The sequence below is a fragment of the Prunus dulcis genome, chromosome 2 (genome assembly GCF_902201215.1).
Source record: "Prunus dulcis chromosome 2, ALMONDv2, whole genome shotgun sequence".
NCBI classification, from domain to species: domain Eukaryota; kingdom Viridiplantae; phylum Streptophyta; class Magnoliopsida; order Rosales; family Rosaceae; genus Prunus; species Prunus dulcis.
Genome location: NC_047651.1, coordinates 6,309,457 through 6,328,618, shown reverse-complemented (window position 1 = coordinate 6,328,618; position 19,162 = coordinate 6,309,457). Strand labels below are relative to the sequence as shown.

The 19,162-nt window shown below is 37.4% G+C and overlaps 2 protein-coding genes and 1 long non-coding RNA gene across 4 annotated transcripts; 1 reads left to right on the top strand and 2 right to left on the bottom strand.

The window, feature by feature from the left end:
• Positions 1 to 280: 280 nt before the first annotated feature.
• Positions 281 to 2,180, top strand: LOC117619609 (probable pectinesterase/pectinesterase inhibitor 46). The gene is made up of 2 exons (XM_034349601.1): positions 281 to 1,328; positions 1,504 to 2,180. Exons 1-2 carry the CDS (start codon positions 281 to 283, stop codon positions 2,178 to 2,180), a joined length of 1,725 nt encoding a protein of 574 aa, XP_034205492.1.
• Positions 2,181 to 2,370: 190 nt separating this feature from the next.
• On the bottom strand, positions 2,371 to 6,468 carry LOC117619106 (probable pectinesterase/pectinesterase inhibitor 25). 2 transcript variants are annotated; one of them, XM_034348951.1, is made up of 3 exons: positions 5,755 to 6,468; positions 3,520 to 3,871; positions 2,371 to 3,103 (listed from the first exon to the last, which is right to left on the bottom strand). In XM_034348951.1, the coding sequence occupies exons 1-3, from the start codon at positions 6,424 to 6,426 to the stop codon at positions 2,409 to 2,411; spliced, it is 1,719 nt and encodes a 572-aa protein (XP_034204842.1). In that variant the 5' UTR covers positions 6,427 to 6,468; the 3' UTR covers positions 2,371 to 2,408. The 2 variants fall into 2 exon arrangements, with proteins under 2 accessions (XP_034204842.1, XP_034204843.1); XM_034348952.1 differs by having other exon boundaries at positions 3,520 to 3,825; positions 5,817 to 6,468.
• A 7,196-nt stretch (positions 6,469 to 13,664) lies between these two features.
• Positions 13,665 to 16,756, bottom strand: LOC117619465. Its single transcript, XR_004584570.1, has 3 exons — positions 16,522 to 16,756; positions 15,379 to 15,424; positions 13,665 to 14,011 (listed from the first exon to the last, which is right to left on the bottom strand). It is a non-coding gene; the product is annotated as an uncharacterized LOC117619465 (long non-coding RNA).
• Between the last annotated feature and the right edge of the window lie 2,406 nt (positions 16,757 to 19,162).

The window sequence follows — 19,162 nt, the reverse complement described above, 5'->3', positions numbered from 1 at the left end:
ATTCTATTTGTTTATATAATATTGGTTTGGTGCTGTAGGGAGAGAAAATGACCGCACCAAAAACACTTTACCAGCCATATATGAACCCACGATTTAAAGCCTCCAATAACATGTGAAGCACTCCATCAGTTGAAAATGTTAACAAAAATAGTGTAGTGCAAAGCACGTAGTGCCGCGTTATGTTATTCAAACCCTCAATATATATAAGCACACCCAACCCACCATCTCTCATGCAATCTACAAACACATAGAAAAACAAAACAAAGAGAAATTTGGCATCATGTCTTCCTTCAAAGCCTATGGCAAAGTGAATGAGCTGGAGCAATCCCGGCTCGACGCTCGGCGGAAGACGCGGAGGAGAGTCGTCATCATAAGCCTGTCCTCCATAGTTCTTGTGTGTGTGGTGGTTGCTGCCGTGGTTGGAACCACCATTCATAAGAATAACTCTGGTGGCAAACAAGGCTCAAGCCTCTCTACTTCTGTGAAGGCTGTTTGTGATGTGACCTTGTACCAAGACTCATGTTATAGTAGTCTTGGCGCTCTGGTTAACTCCACCAATGCGAAGCCTGAGGATCTGTTCAAGTTGGCGATTCGAGTGGCGATCAACGAGTTGTCGAAAGCCGCAAGTCGTTTTTCGGGTGATGGGATTTTGAATGGGACTTCCAACGACACATTGTCTAAGGCAGCTTTGGAAAATTGTCAAGAGCTTTTGAGCCTGGCTTTGGATCATCTCAACGACTCGTTATCGGATGACAAGTCGTTGTTTGATGTGTTTGATGATCTTAAAACTTGGCTGAGTTCTTCAGGCACTTATCAGCAAACTTGCATCGATGGTTTTGATGATGCAAAAGCAGAACTCAAGGATAAAATTGTCAGTTACTTGAAGAACTCTACTGAGTTAACTAGCAATAGCCTTGCTATAGTCTCTTGGATTTCGAAAGTCGTTAGCTCTGTGAAGCTAAGGCGATTATTGACACACCCTGCAACTACAGCTACAGCCAGCTATAGCGAGGGTGTGCCAGAGTGGCTGCACCCGAGGGACCGGAAGCTACTTGAGAGTTCGGATTTGAGGAAGAAGGCAGACATTGTGGTGGCGAGCGACGGCAGTGGAAAATACAAAACAATTCATGCTGCACTCAAGGCTGTCCCTGATAAAAGCAAGAAGAGAACAGTCATCTACGTCAAGAAGGGGGTTTATTTTGAGAATGTGAGAGTTGAGAAAACCAAGTGGAATGTCTTGGTAGTCGGCGATGGATCCACTGCAACCATCGTATCTGCTGGCCGCAACGTTATCGATGGAACTCCCACATTTTCTAGCGCCACATTTGGTAAATTCTCATATGCTAACAATTTTTACGCTAACATAAACTATTTGTACTATATTTACTAACGACCTCTCTTTAATTTTTGTACTCATGTGAGCGATGTGCTAAGCAATGTCACCAGTATATTCTAACAGGAACAATTTTTTTAATTTTTTTTAATTTTTTTTTTTTGGTGCAGCCGTTTTTGGGAAGGGCTTCATTGCTCGGGACATCGGGTTTCGTAACACTGCAGGAGCAGCTAAGCACCAGGCAGTGGCCTTGATGTCGACCGCTGACCAATCCGTCTTCTACCGGTGTCACATTGATGCATTCCAGGACACTCTCTATGCTCATTCCAATCGCCAGTTCTACCGGGAATGCAACATTTATGGAACAGTTGATTTCATATTTGGGAATTCAGCAGTGGTGCTCCAAAACTGTAACATAATGCCTAAGAGACCCATGGCTGGCCAACAGAACACCATCACTGCTCAAGGGAAGATTGATCCCAATCAGAACACAGGAATTTCAATTCAGAATTGCTCCATTTCGCCTTATGGCGACTTGTCGTCTGTCCAAACTTATCTCGGTAGGCCCTGGAAGAATTACTCAACAACTGTGTACATGCAGACATTCATGGGAAGCTTGATTAATCCAAGTGGATGGCTGCCATGGGTAGGCAATACAGCACCCGACACCATATTTTACTCCGAGTTTCAAAATTTCGGGCCCGGTTCTTCCACAAGGAATAGAGTTAAATGGAAGGGATTGAGAACCATCAACAGTAAAACAGCAGGAAAATTTACAGTGCACTCACTTCTCCAAGGAAACAAGTGGATCTCTGATGCGAGTGTTACCTATAAATCCAACCTCTGACCAATATATTTGATTGTTTCATGGGAAAAATTGTCTCTCTTTTTCTTTTTTCAATATATTTTCTGTTTCTCCTTTTTGATCATGATTGTTTTGTGTCCCTTCTTATACTTTCCGATTGTTCTTGCACAGCAAATTTTTAACACAACTTTTTGGCTTTGATGGAAACTAAAGTTTGAGCAATAAATACAATCAATACAAAGATTTATATCACTTGGAAGTTTCAGTTCTCTATTTGAGTAACCCTCCATAAAAGGGTATATCTGTGTCAGGCAACCAAGTATCACCAAGAGTGAAATTAAGGACAGTAAAATTCACAGCTTGTGAAGCATTCATGAGATTATAACCAGGCCATTGTACTCTCTTGCTCGTATTCGCGCCGGGCCCGTGGTTCTGAAACTCACCATAGTACAGGGTGTCCAAGCCAACTGTCCCATTCCATTCCAACCATCCAACTGAACTGATGAGAGGGCCAATATAAGACTGCATGATAACAGTCCTAGAATACAACTTCCAAGGTCTTCCCAGATAATTTAAAGTGGAGTTGAGGTCCAATGCCAAGTCTGGTGCAGCTTCAATTGTGCAGTTGTGGATGGAGATTCCGGTGTTCTGATTCGGATCAGATCGTCCTTGCGCCGTGAAGGCATTTTTCTGGTTAGCCATCGGCTTTCGAGCGTATAAGTTGCAGCTCTGGAAGACAGCAGTAGCATCCCCAAAAATGAAATCTACAGTTCCATATATATCACATTCTTTATAGAATTGCCTTAGGGAATGTACATATAGTGTGTCCTGATAGCCTTCAAAACTGCATCTGTAAAATGTGGAGAGGTCAGCATTGTTTCTCACAGCTACTGCTTGGTGCTTCTGAGGACCAGCTGTGTTCCTGAATGTAATGTCTATGGCTATAAATCGTTCTGCAGAAACAGCTGTAACAGGACAGAATTGAGTTTTTAGAATAAGCATGATCAAGTCAAACATATACTTCAATTTTAAGGTGTTCAGAATTTTCAATTTTTTTATACGTTTACTTTGGAGCAATGCTACATGGATCCTGTAGCATTTTCTTTAATATATATGCAGTTTGACTATAAATCTACTCACATCTCAAACAGAAGCGGAAACCACTCGGATGAGAAAAAATTGTGAGGCGCACGTTGCAATGTTAAGTGGCAAAATAGTCCAATTAAAGGATGACATATATCTAAGAACTTAAAAAATAAAAATCAGTATCTAACGTTTTAGTCACTCAACACTGCCACGTAACATCAACAGTCCGGTACAAGTTTTTGAACTTAACTTTGAAAAGGGAAGAGTACTAGCACAAGAAAAGTGATATACTTACCAAAGGTGGAAGAATTGAAGGTAGTCCAGCCATCAACAAAGCTATGGTTTCCAGTAATGACAGTCTTGTTAATGCCATCGCCAAGCAGCATTACGTTGGTCTTGTGTTTGGGAACCACAAGATACTCCTCATAGCATCCTTCTCTAATATATATCACAAAATATCCATCTTCAGCCTTCGAATTATTCGGAGCAAAAGCAATGGCTTCTCCAATGGATGTGAAGTTGTCCGTGCCATAAGAGCCCACAATCACGGTGTCATTTACTAGAATGCCACTGCTCTCCATTTGCTCAAGAATTCGTTCCCCTCTTTGTGAAGCAGTGGATTTTTTGACAGGATTTTTCCGTAGAGCCTGCAATATATTTATCTCAAAGTGTTACATGAATTCAACCATTATTTGACGTATTGACGAAGATTTAGGTTTATTAAACGTGTTCACGTGCTGGACAACCCCAGTTATTAAATGACATTAGAATAAAATTAAGGGTGTTTGGGAGTGATTCTGTATAGGTCAAAAAGCAGTAATGTAGAGAATTACTTCTCCATATAATCACTTAAAGTGGTTTTAAGTGATTATAAAGAGAAGCCCCCAAAAGTGATTCTCCCAAACAAGCTTTAAGTAAAAAAAGAATAATAATAACAAAATAAATATAAAATTTTCTAAATAATTAATTAAAGAGAATCCTAGAAAGAAAACAAATACAAATACAAATATTTGAGGAGTGAAACGCCCTATGAATTAGTTTTTTTAAAAAGTTAATCATGAGTAATTCAGTTTGCCTATGATACCAGACTCATTGTATTGGTGGACCCACATTCCAAAATATATATTATAAATATTCCAAAAAGAAAGATTTGAATTATTTATCAGTTGGCCTCGGCATAAATTAAATTAATATAGAGTTTGTATTTTAGAAGAAATACTTAAACCTAATTAGGCTTTAGAACCGATTGTGATAATTAAAAAATTAAAAAAGAAGAAGATAATTATTGGTTTGATTAACATGTTAGGAATACTTTTGGTCTAAGATTGGCTATAATTGTTTGAATAATTAAAGCCTCAATGAATGAAATGGGTGGTGGGTTGACAAGAAAACAAGATGGGGAGGTGGCGTGGTGTATTTGGTGAGGGAGGCTCATCGGCGGTCCAAATGCCTGGCAGTATGCAGAAATCATGTGAAGTCAATAATTGACCAAGCCCTCTTATATTAAGTCGTTGACTCATTTATCATTACTCCAGATCTGCTTCGATCACACGAAAAACCCAGTTGAGTAAACAATTCAACTTAACTATATACGTATTTTTATTAATCTTGTGTGTTTATTAACAATATTTAAGCGTGAATTATGAATGCAATATATCATCTTCCTCTATAAATTAAATTATAAATATAAAAAATATAACTCCAATATATTTTACAAAATCTGTTTGAAACTCAGGCATTGGTTAACTGTTGAGGGATGTTTTTTCATTTTTAAATTTTTTTTTTTTATTGATCTTTCCTATTAAGAGAAGTGATAATATATTAAACTCACACATACTACACAGATGCTAGGACTTGAACCCAAGACATTGCCTGAAAAAGTAAATATTCCAAACCACTACATTAATGGGTAATTTTTTTCATTTTAATGCTTAATTAAACATTAAAAACTAATCTATGTGCAAAACCTAATATTTTTAGATAAAAGCTATTAAAAAAGAGAATTTAAATAGAACCTAACAGCCAAAAAATCTAAAATACGATTCATATCCTATCACACAATAATAAACTATTAAAGTAATTTTACTCAATTTTAACCTAAAAATCATTTTTCATTTAATAGTTCTCCTTTTTATTTTCCCAGATCTCCACACTACATATTTAAACAGTCCACCTAGCTAAATGCGAACAATATCATATAAAACGCTTGCTTAATTCTTTGTTGGGCCGGGATGTGCCATTCTCCTTTTATAAATTACTTAACTACTGTACTTATATTTTTTTACTAGCTTCTAAACACGTGCTCACGTAAAACATTTTTTTGTCATACACAGTAGCTTAAAATAACTCTACTTGTTTATAGATATATTCCATGCATTGTTTTAAAATTCAATCTAGACAAATCTAGGCAAGTAGCCTCTGCTATCAGATATGGTACAAAATTTGCCCAATTATTTAATAATTTAAAACCACAATTAGATAATTAAATGTCAGATTTATTAGTAAACTAAAATTTAAAACTCATACGTACCTTAATGAAGGTTTCAAGTGGCTCCCGAATTTTGTGTGCTTTGATTCCACCATGATCAGAGCCCTTGTTTTTCTTATGCTTCTTGAGATTACGAGCCAATGCATGCGTGACCAAACCAAGCGACACGCTATACAACTGCGTAGCATTTGTAAACGCCGTAGCCAACGACGTGTCGTTTCCCAAAATTGTGCTCTTCGACGCCACGAGCCCGTCGTAGCAAGTCTGCTGGTTGGTCACAATGCCGCTCAGCAGCGTCTGCACTTTGTCCACCAGCGCCTCGTTCAGCGACTCGGCAGACTTCAGCTCCGTTGAGATCGCCTCCAAGAACTCCACGTTGAGCTCTGAGAACTCGAAGCAGTCCTCCAGCGCGTTCCGCTCACTGTGATTTACGAGGACCGACTTGTTTTTGGTCTTGTGAAGGAAATGGTCGATGGCTTTGGATGTCTTGCGTGCTTGCTTTAGGCATTGTTTGATGGAGAACTTGCCGTAGTTGTAGGGATCGGAGGGGGAGGATCGGATGGTGGATAGGATCGAACGACATAGTTTCGGGTAGAGGGTGGACTTGCAAGGGGAAGAGGTCGAGGAGGAAGAGGATGCAGAGGTTGGCAAAAGCAGTGAAAAGTTGTAGAGAAGAGAAAGGAGAAGGAAGAGAGAGAAGGGTAGTTTTGGCATTTTGAGTGATGTTTTTGGGAGGCTCTATGTGTGTGGGGTTGAGTGGGTGTATGGAAGTGTGTGTATGAATAGGGTATTTGGGGGTTTATTTATAAGATTATTGAGGTATGAATTATTATACCAATGGATATAGAGATATGCATGTGCAGATGGCGTGAACATTATTAATATGGGAATGGGGTTATGTGGTGTGTCGGTGTGTCGGGTTCGAAATATATATATATATATATATATATATATATTTTTTGTTTTTTTGTTTTTTTGTTTTTTTGTTTTTTTTTTTTGTTTCGTTTTGGTCAAAGACTCAAACAAAGGGTTTGAAAATGTAGATAGGTGGGCAATTTTAAGGGAGATTCACTATTATACCCAATATAGGAGTCCAAATTATAAAATAAATAAATAAAACCTTATATAAAATAAGTTTTAAAAACACACCCAAAACCCATTTACAACATAACAAAAAGACTTTTAAGTTCTTTTAAATTACAAAATGTTCATTGATTTATTAAAACAAGTCCAACCCCAAAACCTCATAAAAAAGTCCAAAACACTTAATAATGCATCAAATTAATTTAATAATTAAAATTAAATTAAAATTAAATTCAATAAGGTCAACCATCATTTTTTGAGTTTTTTTTTTTAAGTTTGTTTATATAAATTAAATGGTGTATTGTTTATATAAACTAAAATGAGTATATGACTAAATATCTCTAATTGTAATGCAGATATTGCAATGCGGTTGAGGTAGGGAACTAGGAAGGTGCAAGGAAAGGCACACTCCTACGACATCGTTTTGTTCAGTACTATGATATTGCCACCTTCCAGCGTTTTTTTTTTTTTTTTTTTTAAAGGGAAAGGGGAATATCATAGAATCATTAGAAATCATTATAAAGGAACCTACATGTAGGAATGCAGTCTCATTAAAATCTTTATGGGGAAAATCATATTGGACAAAATTTTAGAGTAGGGAAAAGAGTGTCACACATGTATTGGACTACAAAAGAGTCATAACGATACAAACACCAAAAGAAATATGACAGAGTACAACAACATGCCCAACAAATAATATCCCACCACAACGTACTATCAAAGAAAACCTCCTATGCTCGCATAGTTCTTTGTATAGTGCCGAACAAACGTGTCGTGAGCATCTGAAATAGAACTAGCAGAAGCACCAAACACCAACTTCACCAAACCAAACAAAACAAAGCACATTTACAAGCCCAACAAAGAACATCCCACCACAACGTAATACTGTCAAATAAGACCTCCTATGCAAGCATAGTTCTTTGTACAGTGCAGAACAAATGAGACCTCCTATGCATGCATAGTTCTTTGTACAGTGTAGAACAACATGTAGTGAGCGTTTGAAACAGAACTAGTAGAAGCACCAAACGCCATCTCCACCAAACCAGACAAAACAATGCACAACTACTAGCCTAACAAAGAACATCCTACCACAACGTATTACTATCATAGAAGACCTCCTATGCAAGCATAGTTCTTTGTACAATGTAGAACATGTCGTGAGAGTCAAAACATAGTCATCAAAAGTACTAAATACCATCTCCTTGTTTCTTAATTCAGATCCCTAACCGACAAGGCAGAGAGGATCAAGATTGGCCCCTTAGCATGACGAACTTCCAACAAAATATCATTAGAGTAGGAACATTTATCGGATGCCTAAGCCCACAAACGTTCCTGCAAACACATTAGGAAGACTAGAGAGACCCCTTTACGATGGTCTCCTTCACCATGTTAGCAAAGCCAATAGAGAGTACCCTAGTTTCCATTGGCTGCACCTCTGTGTCAAAAGCCACCATCTCTAACACAAATGGTGGAACTCCATCCAACACCATCAGTCCTCCCACACACGTAGATCCAAACATAGAGAAACAACAACACACCCCCACAAGGCCAACGTTGACAACCAACAAAAGCCTCACGAATACGGAGGAACCCTAGTGAAAATCCACATGAAACACAAAAAGATCTAGACTAGATCTAAGAGAAATCAAAGAGACCCTCATAAACAGAAGGAGAAAACCTAACAGAGATGTTGATCTTCATCCGTTTAGCTGTTTCAAAACGTGTAGTAGAAAAATGACCAAATATCAGCCGACCCAAGGAAAGCCTTCCTAGAATGCAGGGGGAGATAATTCGAATCCATCACAACATAAATACTTCAATCATATTCCAAGAAGAATTAGACAACACAAATAGAAAGACAATAATAAACCAAACATAAAACTGGAAGAATTAACAGAGAAAATGCTAGGTCGACCACCGCGGCCAAGGAAACCTTAGCGATACTCTCCTCATGTAAGTGAGAGAGCAACTAGAAATGATCATCCACCTTCCAACTTTTTTTGTGTTTTCACAAAATCTATGCACTACAAAATTTCATTCATTAATTTTTTGTCCCCAAATTGATGATGTCATCAAGAAAAATTCTTTAAATGACGAAATTAATCTCAAATATTAGACCTTGAAGGTGCATATGCAATCTAATAATTTGAGGTTAATTTTGTCATTTTGCAGTACCTCAACAAGTTTTGTAAAAATACTAAAAATCTCAAGGGGTGTCAATGTAAATAAATATGAACTTTTGAGTGTCACAGATACCAATTCTAGGCACAAAGTTTTGACGCCAACTGACGTGGTAGCTCCACATCTACATTGTTGGACCTCTGCACCATTATTGACAACATAAATAACGGAGAATCGCCTTCCTCCACTCTTAAAACGTTGCCACACCGAATTGTCACAACTTAAGAGCCACTATCTTTTTATCCCTGCAAGTTTTCTTTTGCTACTATAATGGTAAAAGGGCCAAGCCAAAGGAATAAGCATCCAATCACTCCTTAATCGTGATTAGATACGAACGACACCATTTTAGTAGATGGCAGAGGCAGCCATCTTTGCCAAACCCATTAAGAAATTGGGCTATGCTTTGGCAGAATACCACCAAAGCCCAAACATGGTTGCATAAGGAAAGACCTATCTAGGTCAATCTTCAGATCGATGACACCTAACCAATCAAGTCTAGTCTGTATGGGCCTCGATTTACACGGCTAACAAATTTAGCATTGGGCCAGTTTATGACCCGAAGTTTAAGACTAGTTAATTTATTTACCAATTTATGGTAAATAATCAAGGAATTATTGACATATAACAAATTGCCTAAATCATGAAGGATATTTAGAGTGAAAGGCCATTTAATAATCGGATTGGTTGATTTGATTCACGACTTAATAGGAAAAAATTTCCTATGGAGATTAGGGTTACAAAATCTATATATAAAGAAGATCTCTACAAGCTCTAGGAGGACACACAACTTTTCAACAACAAACTCTACACTAAAGCCAACACTTTCAATTAAAGATATTTTTCTATCTACTATTTTGCTTTGCCAAGCCTCCTTCGTATCGATTGCCAACTGACTCCTTCAGTTGAAGGCCATTTTGGTTACTTTTGCACTATTTTGATCTTTCTGATCCACTAACAGCCCAGTTCTGATCCTACACTCAATTGCCAATTAATTCCTTTGATTTGTATTGAATCAGAATTGATACAAAGTGGTGGCAATCCTTAGTTCTGATCGATCTGTTCATCTGCTATTTCATTGTTTACTGTTTTATTTACTTTTATTGTCCTTTACCTTTTGTATTAGAGAAATTATGAAGTCCTCATTTGTCTTAAGGCATAGAAAATAACCTCAATTGAATTGTTTACCATTCAGTTCACAATCGTTTGATTAAAGTTAGTTTACCTATTTTATTTATATTTTCCGTCTATTAGAATTAGTTTAATTGCTAATAGTGGCATGCTCGTAGCTCACATTCTCCACAAAGCCTACTTTAGGAAATTGTTTATTTTTTAAGGGAAACACAGTCATAGACCACTGTCGCCATTATGTGAGTAATGGCTCAAAAATATGTTCATAAATCAAGGAATTTCATGATCCAACAACTTATGCAATAGAATCTTAAGTGTCTAACATATCGTATATACTCCTTCCTCGCCGAAATAGTAATGAAAATTTCCACCATTTTCTTATTAACTATAAGGATGTACTTCAAATGGTTGCTAGTAGACGCCATATAAATTTATAATATATTAAAACATTTGATCCATCTTCATCCAACTCAGAAGAAAGGTAGTCTTCATTTACATTTCAGTGGTTGCATCGAGAAAAGGAGAAGCCCTGAAGCTTATGTGATGGGAAGCAAGTGATGAGAAACTAGTGAAACTTGTAGGACGACTAAACAAACATGAAATGTTAAATTCAATTTAAAAAGTATTTATTAAGAAGTGCATCCTATTAATTGTTTTCCAAAAGCTTTCTGGTTTCGGAGTAGCTCAAAGCAATGCGGTGATTCAAGTCCCTTAACCATATGACAATACTAGATCCATTTGCAAAGGAATTAGTTTGATAATCAATTTCAATAAAGGTTAAAAAATAGCAATGAGTTACAAATAAATAAAAATTATGAGTTGCTTTGCAAATCTTTGGAAACTGAGTGCTCTTAAATATTTTTAACCCATCCAAATTTCTCCTTAACTCGCCCCCCTCTTTCTCACCATATGTCAAGTGACCACAGACAAAGCAAAAACTTGTCTAATGGAATATAAAACTCAAAGAAATACAGCCCTACAACCAATGCACAATAACGGCTTAAATCTTACAACACAAGATAATATGATATGTATAATCATGCACAACTGACATATGACTTTAGCTTCAAATTTTTCTTAGCAATACCTTGTTTCCGAAGCATCCCCTGAACCCACGACTTATGCACGAGAAATTTAAGTGGCTGACATATTAGTATATACTCATTACTTGCACAAATAGTAACGAAACTTCCCATCATTTGCTTATTAGCTATATGGATGTACTTCTAATGGTCGCTAGTAAACGCCACGCAAATTTCTCATATATTAAATACATTTGATCCATATTCATCCGGCTTAAAACATAGGTCGTCATTTGTAGTTGCATTGAGAAAGGGAGGACCCTTGAGGCTTATGTGATGGTAAGCAAGGGATGAGAAACCAGCAAGACTTGTAGTACGACTAAATATTCTCGAAACTTGTAGCCCAACACCAACATGATTTGCTTTAATCTTGTAATATGCTACTCAATTTACCCGGTATTCGTTAAAAATTACATCCTATTCATTGTTTTCCAAAAGCCTTCGAGTTTCGGAGTAGTTCAAAGCAATGCGGTAATTCAAGTCACTTAACCATATGACCATGCTAGATTCATTTGCAAAAGAATTAGTTAGATAATCAGTTTCCATAAATGTTAAAAAATGGTGATGAATTATAAAAAAAGATTTATGAAATCAATGTTTAATTCTTTAATAATGACATTCAAAGATGCTTACTCATGTCCTAAAATTTTACCCGGCATCCAGCCATGGAGGCCGATAGGGAGCTTGAATGGCCTCCACTTTCATCTGCAGCTCCTTAGTTAATTCCTTAATATCAAGAGTGGAACTTCGTAGTTCTTTTATAATGTTGGTTAAGTGCTCCACAGTCGCACCAATCACCTTCTGTTGCTCAGTATTTTTCTTCCTACTGAACAAATCATACTAATCGTCCAACAAATGTCTACTGCAATAATTATACTGTTGGTTCTTGCTTTTACTCTACCCCAAATGTGTTTGATACCCTCCAATATAGTATGAATGCCAGCCATTGGTTTGAATCGGAGCTTAGGACTTTAATCGGAGCTTACCACTTGGACTTGGGAGGTCATATGATATGTTTGATCATTGACAACTTACATGTGATCTATGCTTCAAATTATTTTAGCTATACTTTGTTTCCAAAGCATCTCATGATCCCACGACTTATGCAAGAGATTCTTAAGTGGTTAATATATTGTATATACTCCTTCCTCCCCAAATGGTAACAAAAATTGCTACAATTTGATTACTACCTATAAGGATGTACTTCAAATGGTAGCTAGTAGACGTCATGAAAATTTATGATATATTAAAATCATTTTATCCATCTTCTTCTGCCACAGAACAAAGGTCTTGTTCATTTATATTTTGGTGGTTACATCGAGGAATGGCACGCTTGAAGCTTTTGCGATGGCGAGCGAGCGAGCAATAAGAAACCGACGAAACTTCTAAAACAACTAAACATTCCCAAAACTTGTGGCCCAACTCCAACATGATTTTCTTGTCCTTTTTCATGGTAAATTCCATGTACAAGGTTGTTAAGAGGTACATCCCAATCATTGTTTTCCAAAAGCTTTTCGTTTTCAGAGTAACTCACAACAATGAGGCAAGTCAAGTCCTCTAACTATATGAACGTACAACATCCATTTGCAAATGAATTTGTCAGACAATAATTTTTCATACATGTGAGAAAATGGTGATGGATTATGAAAGCATTTTTAATTATTTAATAATGGCATTCAAAGATGATTAATCATTTATGAAACGTTCAAAGATGAATGCAACTCCTTAGTTGATTCCTTAATCTCAAGAGTGGCACTTTGGAGTTCTTTTGTAATGTTGGTTAGGTGCTCCATAGCTGCACCCATCACCTTCTGTTGCGTAATACTTTTCTTTCTACTGAAGAAGTCACATTAATCATCCCACAAATGCCTGCTGCAGTAATTATACTTCAGGTTGATGCTTTTACTTTACCCCAAATGTGTTTGATACTCTTCAATACAGCACGAGCACAGACCATTAGGTTTGAACGGGAGCTTTGGACTTTAATTGGAGCTTACCAGTTGTACTTGGGAGGTAATATGATATGTTTAATCACACTACGAGGAAAAACCCTTTTAGCGACCACCACTTTTCGTCTCTAAAAGGTCAAATTTCGTCGCCAAAACAATTTGGCGACCAAATTATTTCGTCGCTAAGGTCATCGCTTTAGCCTCGTGGCTAAAAGTACCATGCGACCAAAGCTAATTTTCGTCGCCAAATTATTTAAGCGACCAAATAGTTTCGTCGCCTACTAGACTTCAGTTGGTCGCCTATGAAGTTAGCCTCCCACCAAAAGACCAAAAATTGGCGCGTACTTAAAAGGGATTGGGCGACCAAATGTAATGTTTGTTGCCAATAGGTCTAAGAGATTTCGTCGCTGAAGCTATTTCTTTCGTAGCTAAAATGTGTTTTTTTATTTTATTTTTTTGTCAATTAAAAAGAACGGAGAGTTTCTCAAAAACAATAAATAAACATATTGTAATTTCAGAAAACAACAAATTTAGGGAAGCAAAATCAATTGAAAATGATATAAATAAAGTTGTAAACATTCTGAGGCACACAAGCATACTAGTCATTTAAGTACACATAAATTTCATACCCTATATCCAAAAACTAAAAGCATAAATGAATGAAGAACACTCAAAGACTAGAGTCCAGGTTCACCAAAAAATTAAAAAAAACTAGAGACCAGGCTCCGAATTTTCTTTCCCTTTGTAACCCCAAGTCATGCATTCATTTTCTCCACATGAAGACTAGAGACCAAGCTTGTGGGATATGTACCGTGACATGAATTCATACTCTACCAATTGTTGCTTCGGCTTCTCAAACTCATTCGTCATCTGCCTCTACAAAAGAAACAAAATAAAGCAATGTCAAATATGTATATACAGAGTAACACAAAAGACAAATTGGTATTAATGTGGTACATCTTTGATCTGCTCTATTGGAACCATCACTTTCCTTTTATTGCTATATATGCAGATGCACAAAAGCACAAACAAGCCCAATTTAAAATCTCCTACTTATGTATCAAGAAAAAACAAACTTAAACTCAAAGCAGACTAATTTTCTTATAAAAATAGAGTTCATTGTTTTTCGTCTCAATTTCATTTGCAACTTAAAACTCACATGGTATCCAAAATTTCAGGCAGTGCATGACAACTCAATCAAGTTAACTTCAGAAAAATGAGAGAACAATATATAATCAATGAAAGAATTATTGACACAGGCTGATCAAGGAGTTTCTTAGGGAAATTTCAAGTCTAATGCAAATAGCTGGAAGAAAAAAAAATCAGGCAATGAAATTGGAAAATTAATTCATGTCAGCTAATCTGAAGACTCTAGCATATGGAGAATATAAGATATCGTCATATATAGGAATATAATTCATCAAAAGCAAGCACTTGGTAAACTAGGATAAGTATCACAGAAGTAATGAATGTACCCTTGCTTTTCTTTTAGCCATTTGTCAATGCATTCCATATGAAATTCATCACAACACAGGAGAACTCTTATTTTATCTCCTCCATCATACTCAGCCAAGCAAATTAACACATGCTCATAGGATCAACATCAAAAAAACTCTCTTGAACAACAACAGACTTAATTAGAATTAAAACATTGCTACATAAAAAAATATTTTTATAATGGGGATACAATATGCATAGATACTTTCAAGTTTGAACCAGTAAATCCTCAATCTATGTGTCAAAATAAATCATGTTGAATGAGGACTGAAGTTGTATAAAAAGGTAATTTGAGGTTGGAATGAACACTGAGAAATGATGTTGCTGAGCTACTCTACCTTTCAGTTGTTTTTCCATTTTATTTGAGTTAAACTAATTTGGTCCCTGAATTAGATATTTATTTGGACCACTGAATAAGTTCAAATTAAACTTTTAATAGATATGGCCCCAAATTAGGGCCCAATCCAGAACACAGTTTGTTCATGGAGCTGGCCTTAGTATAGATATGCAACACAGACTAGTCAACTATAGAGACACCACAGAGGTATACAATACAATTTACTTGCATTCAATTTCTACACAAAACTAACCTTTTAGATTGATATAGCCATTCATTGCAAACTGAAATTTCATAGCCATGAGAATACAAATAGATAGTAGCAAACAGTTTCATGTGGATAATGATAACAATATTTTGAAGCAAATATACCTCTTAACCAAAAAGCAAGATTTTTAGCTATCCATACCTCTTGACAGAATATAGCCTCTTAAGCAAGTATTTCAAACTGAAACCTAAGGCAAAACATAAAACAAACTCTGTTAGACACCATAAAATTTAAAAAAACAGCAAAAATAGTACAAAACAGTTAATTTTCCTAATCTATGCCAATACCATGGCCTGCTGCTAACCAAATCCCTAAGAAGACCCATCAGTTTCTCATAATCCTGGAGACTCAAAATTAACCAAAAACTTCTCCAAGAATGTTACTTAACGAACATACTCTTCTAAAATTGCTGATTAGCAAAGAAATCCTCTCATTTAAGTTAATTGAGAAAACAAAAAGGATCCCACTAGAGAACAAGCAATGTACATATGATTTTCAAGTGTAGAACACTATAATCATTTAAAAAGTACAAAAAAAATTGAAGCAGCTAGATAATTGATTTTACAAAAGAAAAACATAGCAAAAGACTTAATTTTGGGAGAGGTTGAGACCAAATTAGTCTCCAGACTCAAAATAGTCTAAACCTCTGCCCTTAATTTCAATGAACATCACAATCGAAAACATAAAAACATAACAGTATAAAAACAAGATTATTTTTTTGCTTATTAATCCAAACCATCATAATGAAAGCAATCATAAACGGGGCAAATATCCAAGGTAAAGCCCCAACATAAAACCACATAGCCTTACATCTTCTGTCAAAATTAGTAGCATATATTCAGCTTTCAACATAATGCCAAGCAACAGACTCAAGGTTAGACATGAAGGAATAAGCACATATTACTTATCAACTTTCTATATAGAATCAACATGTGTGGTATCAAGAACAAAACTTTAAGAAGACAAGGAGTTTCCCTCTTTTCGGCAAGGCCAATTCCCGTATTTTATCATGCATTCAGAGAAGTAGCATATTTTCCTGATTCTGGAACAGAAATCTCACCGTCATTTTTTAACAAACAATGAATTTCTCATGTGTGTGAGAAAGATAACAGAATCAGGGTTCATTTGTAAGTGCCAGATCAAAATATGGCAAACCCAAAACTCAAAACTAAAAAATTCAAAGAAACTGGCATTCATACCTAAAGAGAGGCAATAGAAGAGGGAAATGGCTGAGGAGATTCTAGAGATTCTAGAAAATTAGGGTCAGAGAGATGGTGTCCATACCTGAAGAGAGGCAGCAGAAGAAGCAAGTGGCTGAGGAGATTCTAGAAAATTAGGGGCAGAGAGAGGGGGAAATAAGTAACTCATGCCAAGAGAAATCATAGGGGAAGAGAGTTTCTATATGACTAGTCGTTGTCCGTGGACAATTGTTCTGCCGACGCCGGAGTAACGGTGGTGTGCGCGATGCAGAGAGGAGGTATAGAGAAGTGAATTGGGCAGAGAGAGGAGGGTTCGGAAAGGAGATTTTTTTTAAAAAAATTTAAGTCTCAAGAATCAGCCACAAAAACGTTTGGTGGCCAAACAGCAAGGTCAGTAAAAACGACGTAGTTTTTAAAATTTCAATTCGTAAAACCTCTTATTGGCGACGAAAATATATTAGTCGCAAACCCCATGAAATATTTAGGCGCGAGTTTTCTTTTCGAGACCATTCAGGAAAATTTCGCGACCAAATATTTTCCTTGCCCCTAATTTTTCATTTTCCCGTGAGCACCATTTCAAAAAATGGCGACCAAACACATGTTTGGTCGCCAAATTGTCAGCTGGCCACAAAAAATTTCAGTTGCCTTTGAATAATAGTTGGTCGCCATTCCGTTCGCTAAAGTCTTATAGTTAACGAAACCTTTGGCGACCAAATTGCATAATTTTGTCGCCCATAAGCTTCTTTTGGCGACCAAAATTTGATTGGTCGCAGGGAATTTGGTCGCGAAAAAGGTTTTTTCTTGTAGTGTATTTAGAAATAAAAACATGAGTTGTTTTGTCAATTTACCTTTTTCTTTTTTTTTTAATACTTCTGTTGCAAACATTTCCTGAAAGTAGGTGAAGCAAGCAGAGTTCGGAAGGTAGAGGAGATATACCCCGGAATCAGAACGGAATACCTTGATTTTAGTAAGCTTTTTCATTCTTCTGTCAAAAAAAACATATACGGATGATCCCCATTTCGATAACAGAATTCCGAAGATGCCATATTAGAGCATTTCCACCAGTTAGTCTCTTGCCATGGCAAGGGGAGCCCTAGGGCAGCTACTATTCACGTGAATAGTGGCTGCTCTAGCCCCCTCCAGCAAAGTGTGTTTCCAGCAGTTTAGTCTTGCCATGGCAAATACTATTCATTTTTGCGATCTTGTGATGCAGTGGAAACTCTGTACACCAGAGACTACCTACGCAGACCTACGCCCAGGGACCTGCAATGGCTTCTCCAAAAAGCTGAGTCTCGAGGATTTCCTGGCATGATTGGTAGCATTGACTGCATGCACTGGCAGTGAAAAAATTGTCCAACTGCTTGGCAAGGGGATTACGGAAATAGAAAAGGGCAGAAAAGTATCATCCTGGAAGCAGTTGCTGGTTTTGATACATGGGTTTGGCACGCCTTCCTCGGAGTTGCTGGATCTCAAAACGATTTGAATGTCCTAGGTCAATCCCCGGTGTTCAATGATGTTTTGAGAGGTGAAGCCCCAAATATCACATATGAAATTAACAATACCATCTACCAGAACGGGTATTATATAGATGATAGGATAAAAATCCAAGCACAAGCATGGGTGTCGGAACCGCCATGCCAACACCAAGATGTGTTACAAGCTTAGGTGGGCCCAAGCCACCAAAATCCCCCGGGGCTTGCTTGAACGGGTTGTGGTATGGATGGCAACGGGTTTTCATAAAACGCATTGACGAGCCAAGGGAGTGGTAGTTTTGGGTCACTTGGGGGGCCCAAAACTCAAGCCTATTTCTTCGGCCCGAAATGCATGGGTTAGCATGAGAGAAGAGAGAGCATAACCCAATACCTTAGAAAAAAAGATGCAAAGCCTGTTAGAAGAGGCTAAAACAATTAGAAGGCCTAAACATGCTGTTAAAGTGCAATTGGCAAGCTGTTTCCGGCAGCTTGACGAAAAGCCCAGTAGACTGACCAGAATCACATATCACCAATTCAAAGCCTAGGAAAAGAAAAGCCCAGCCCAAACTCTCTGCAAAATATCTGGCCAAGCACGTCTTGTCCCTATCCAAGAGTCAACAGCAACCATCTCAAAAACCAGAGGAAATCCACACGAGTAAGAGGTTTACTTGTTGGGTAAAACGTAGCTCCTTTCCCTCCCATTGTCCTGGCAGCTTGCATAGGAAAGGTTGAGAGAAAAGCAAGCGGCTCTCCACCTCTATGAAGAAGGGCCAGCAAAACCGAGACCTTGTAGCCACAAATGGGTTCCTTACCCATATGTCTTGGGCCGATAGGATTCATCAAAGAAGACGAAGTAGGGAAAAACAATGGAAAGAGGGAGGGAACTATGACGAAATTAGAACCCTGAGTGGCTATAAGAGGAGGAATTCTGCTACCCAGAAGAACCAACCCATTTTTTCCAGAGCTCGACCAAGCATTGTCAAGCAGCTGGAAAATCTACTCAAGCCACCCCATCTCCTCCTCCATTCGTTTTCTTCCTCCCTTAGGAAGGAAACCAGCCAAATCTTCCTTTGCTTGCCCTAAACCTCCATCCTCCATAGGAAAATTCATCTCTCTCTCTCAAAATTGCTAAACCTGTGAAAGCCTAGCTCCCATGCCACATGCTCTCCAAGCCAAGCTCTTCTGTAAAATTGGTTAAGTTTGTTTGGGCTATTAGTGAAGGAAGCCTGAGAGTGTTTGCGTAACAGTTTCATC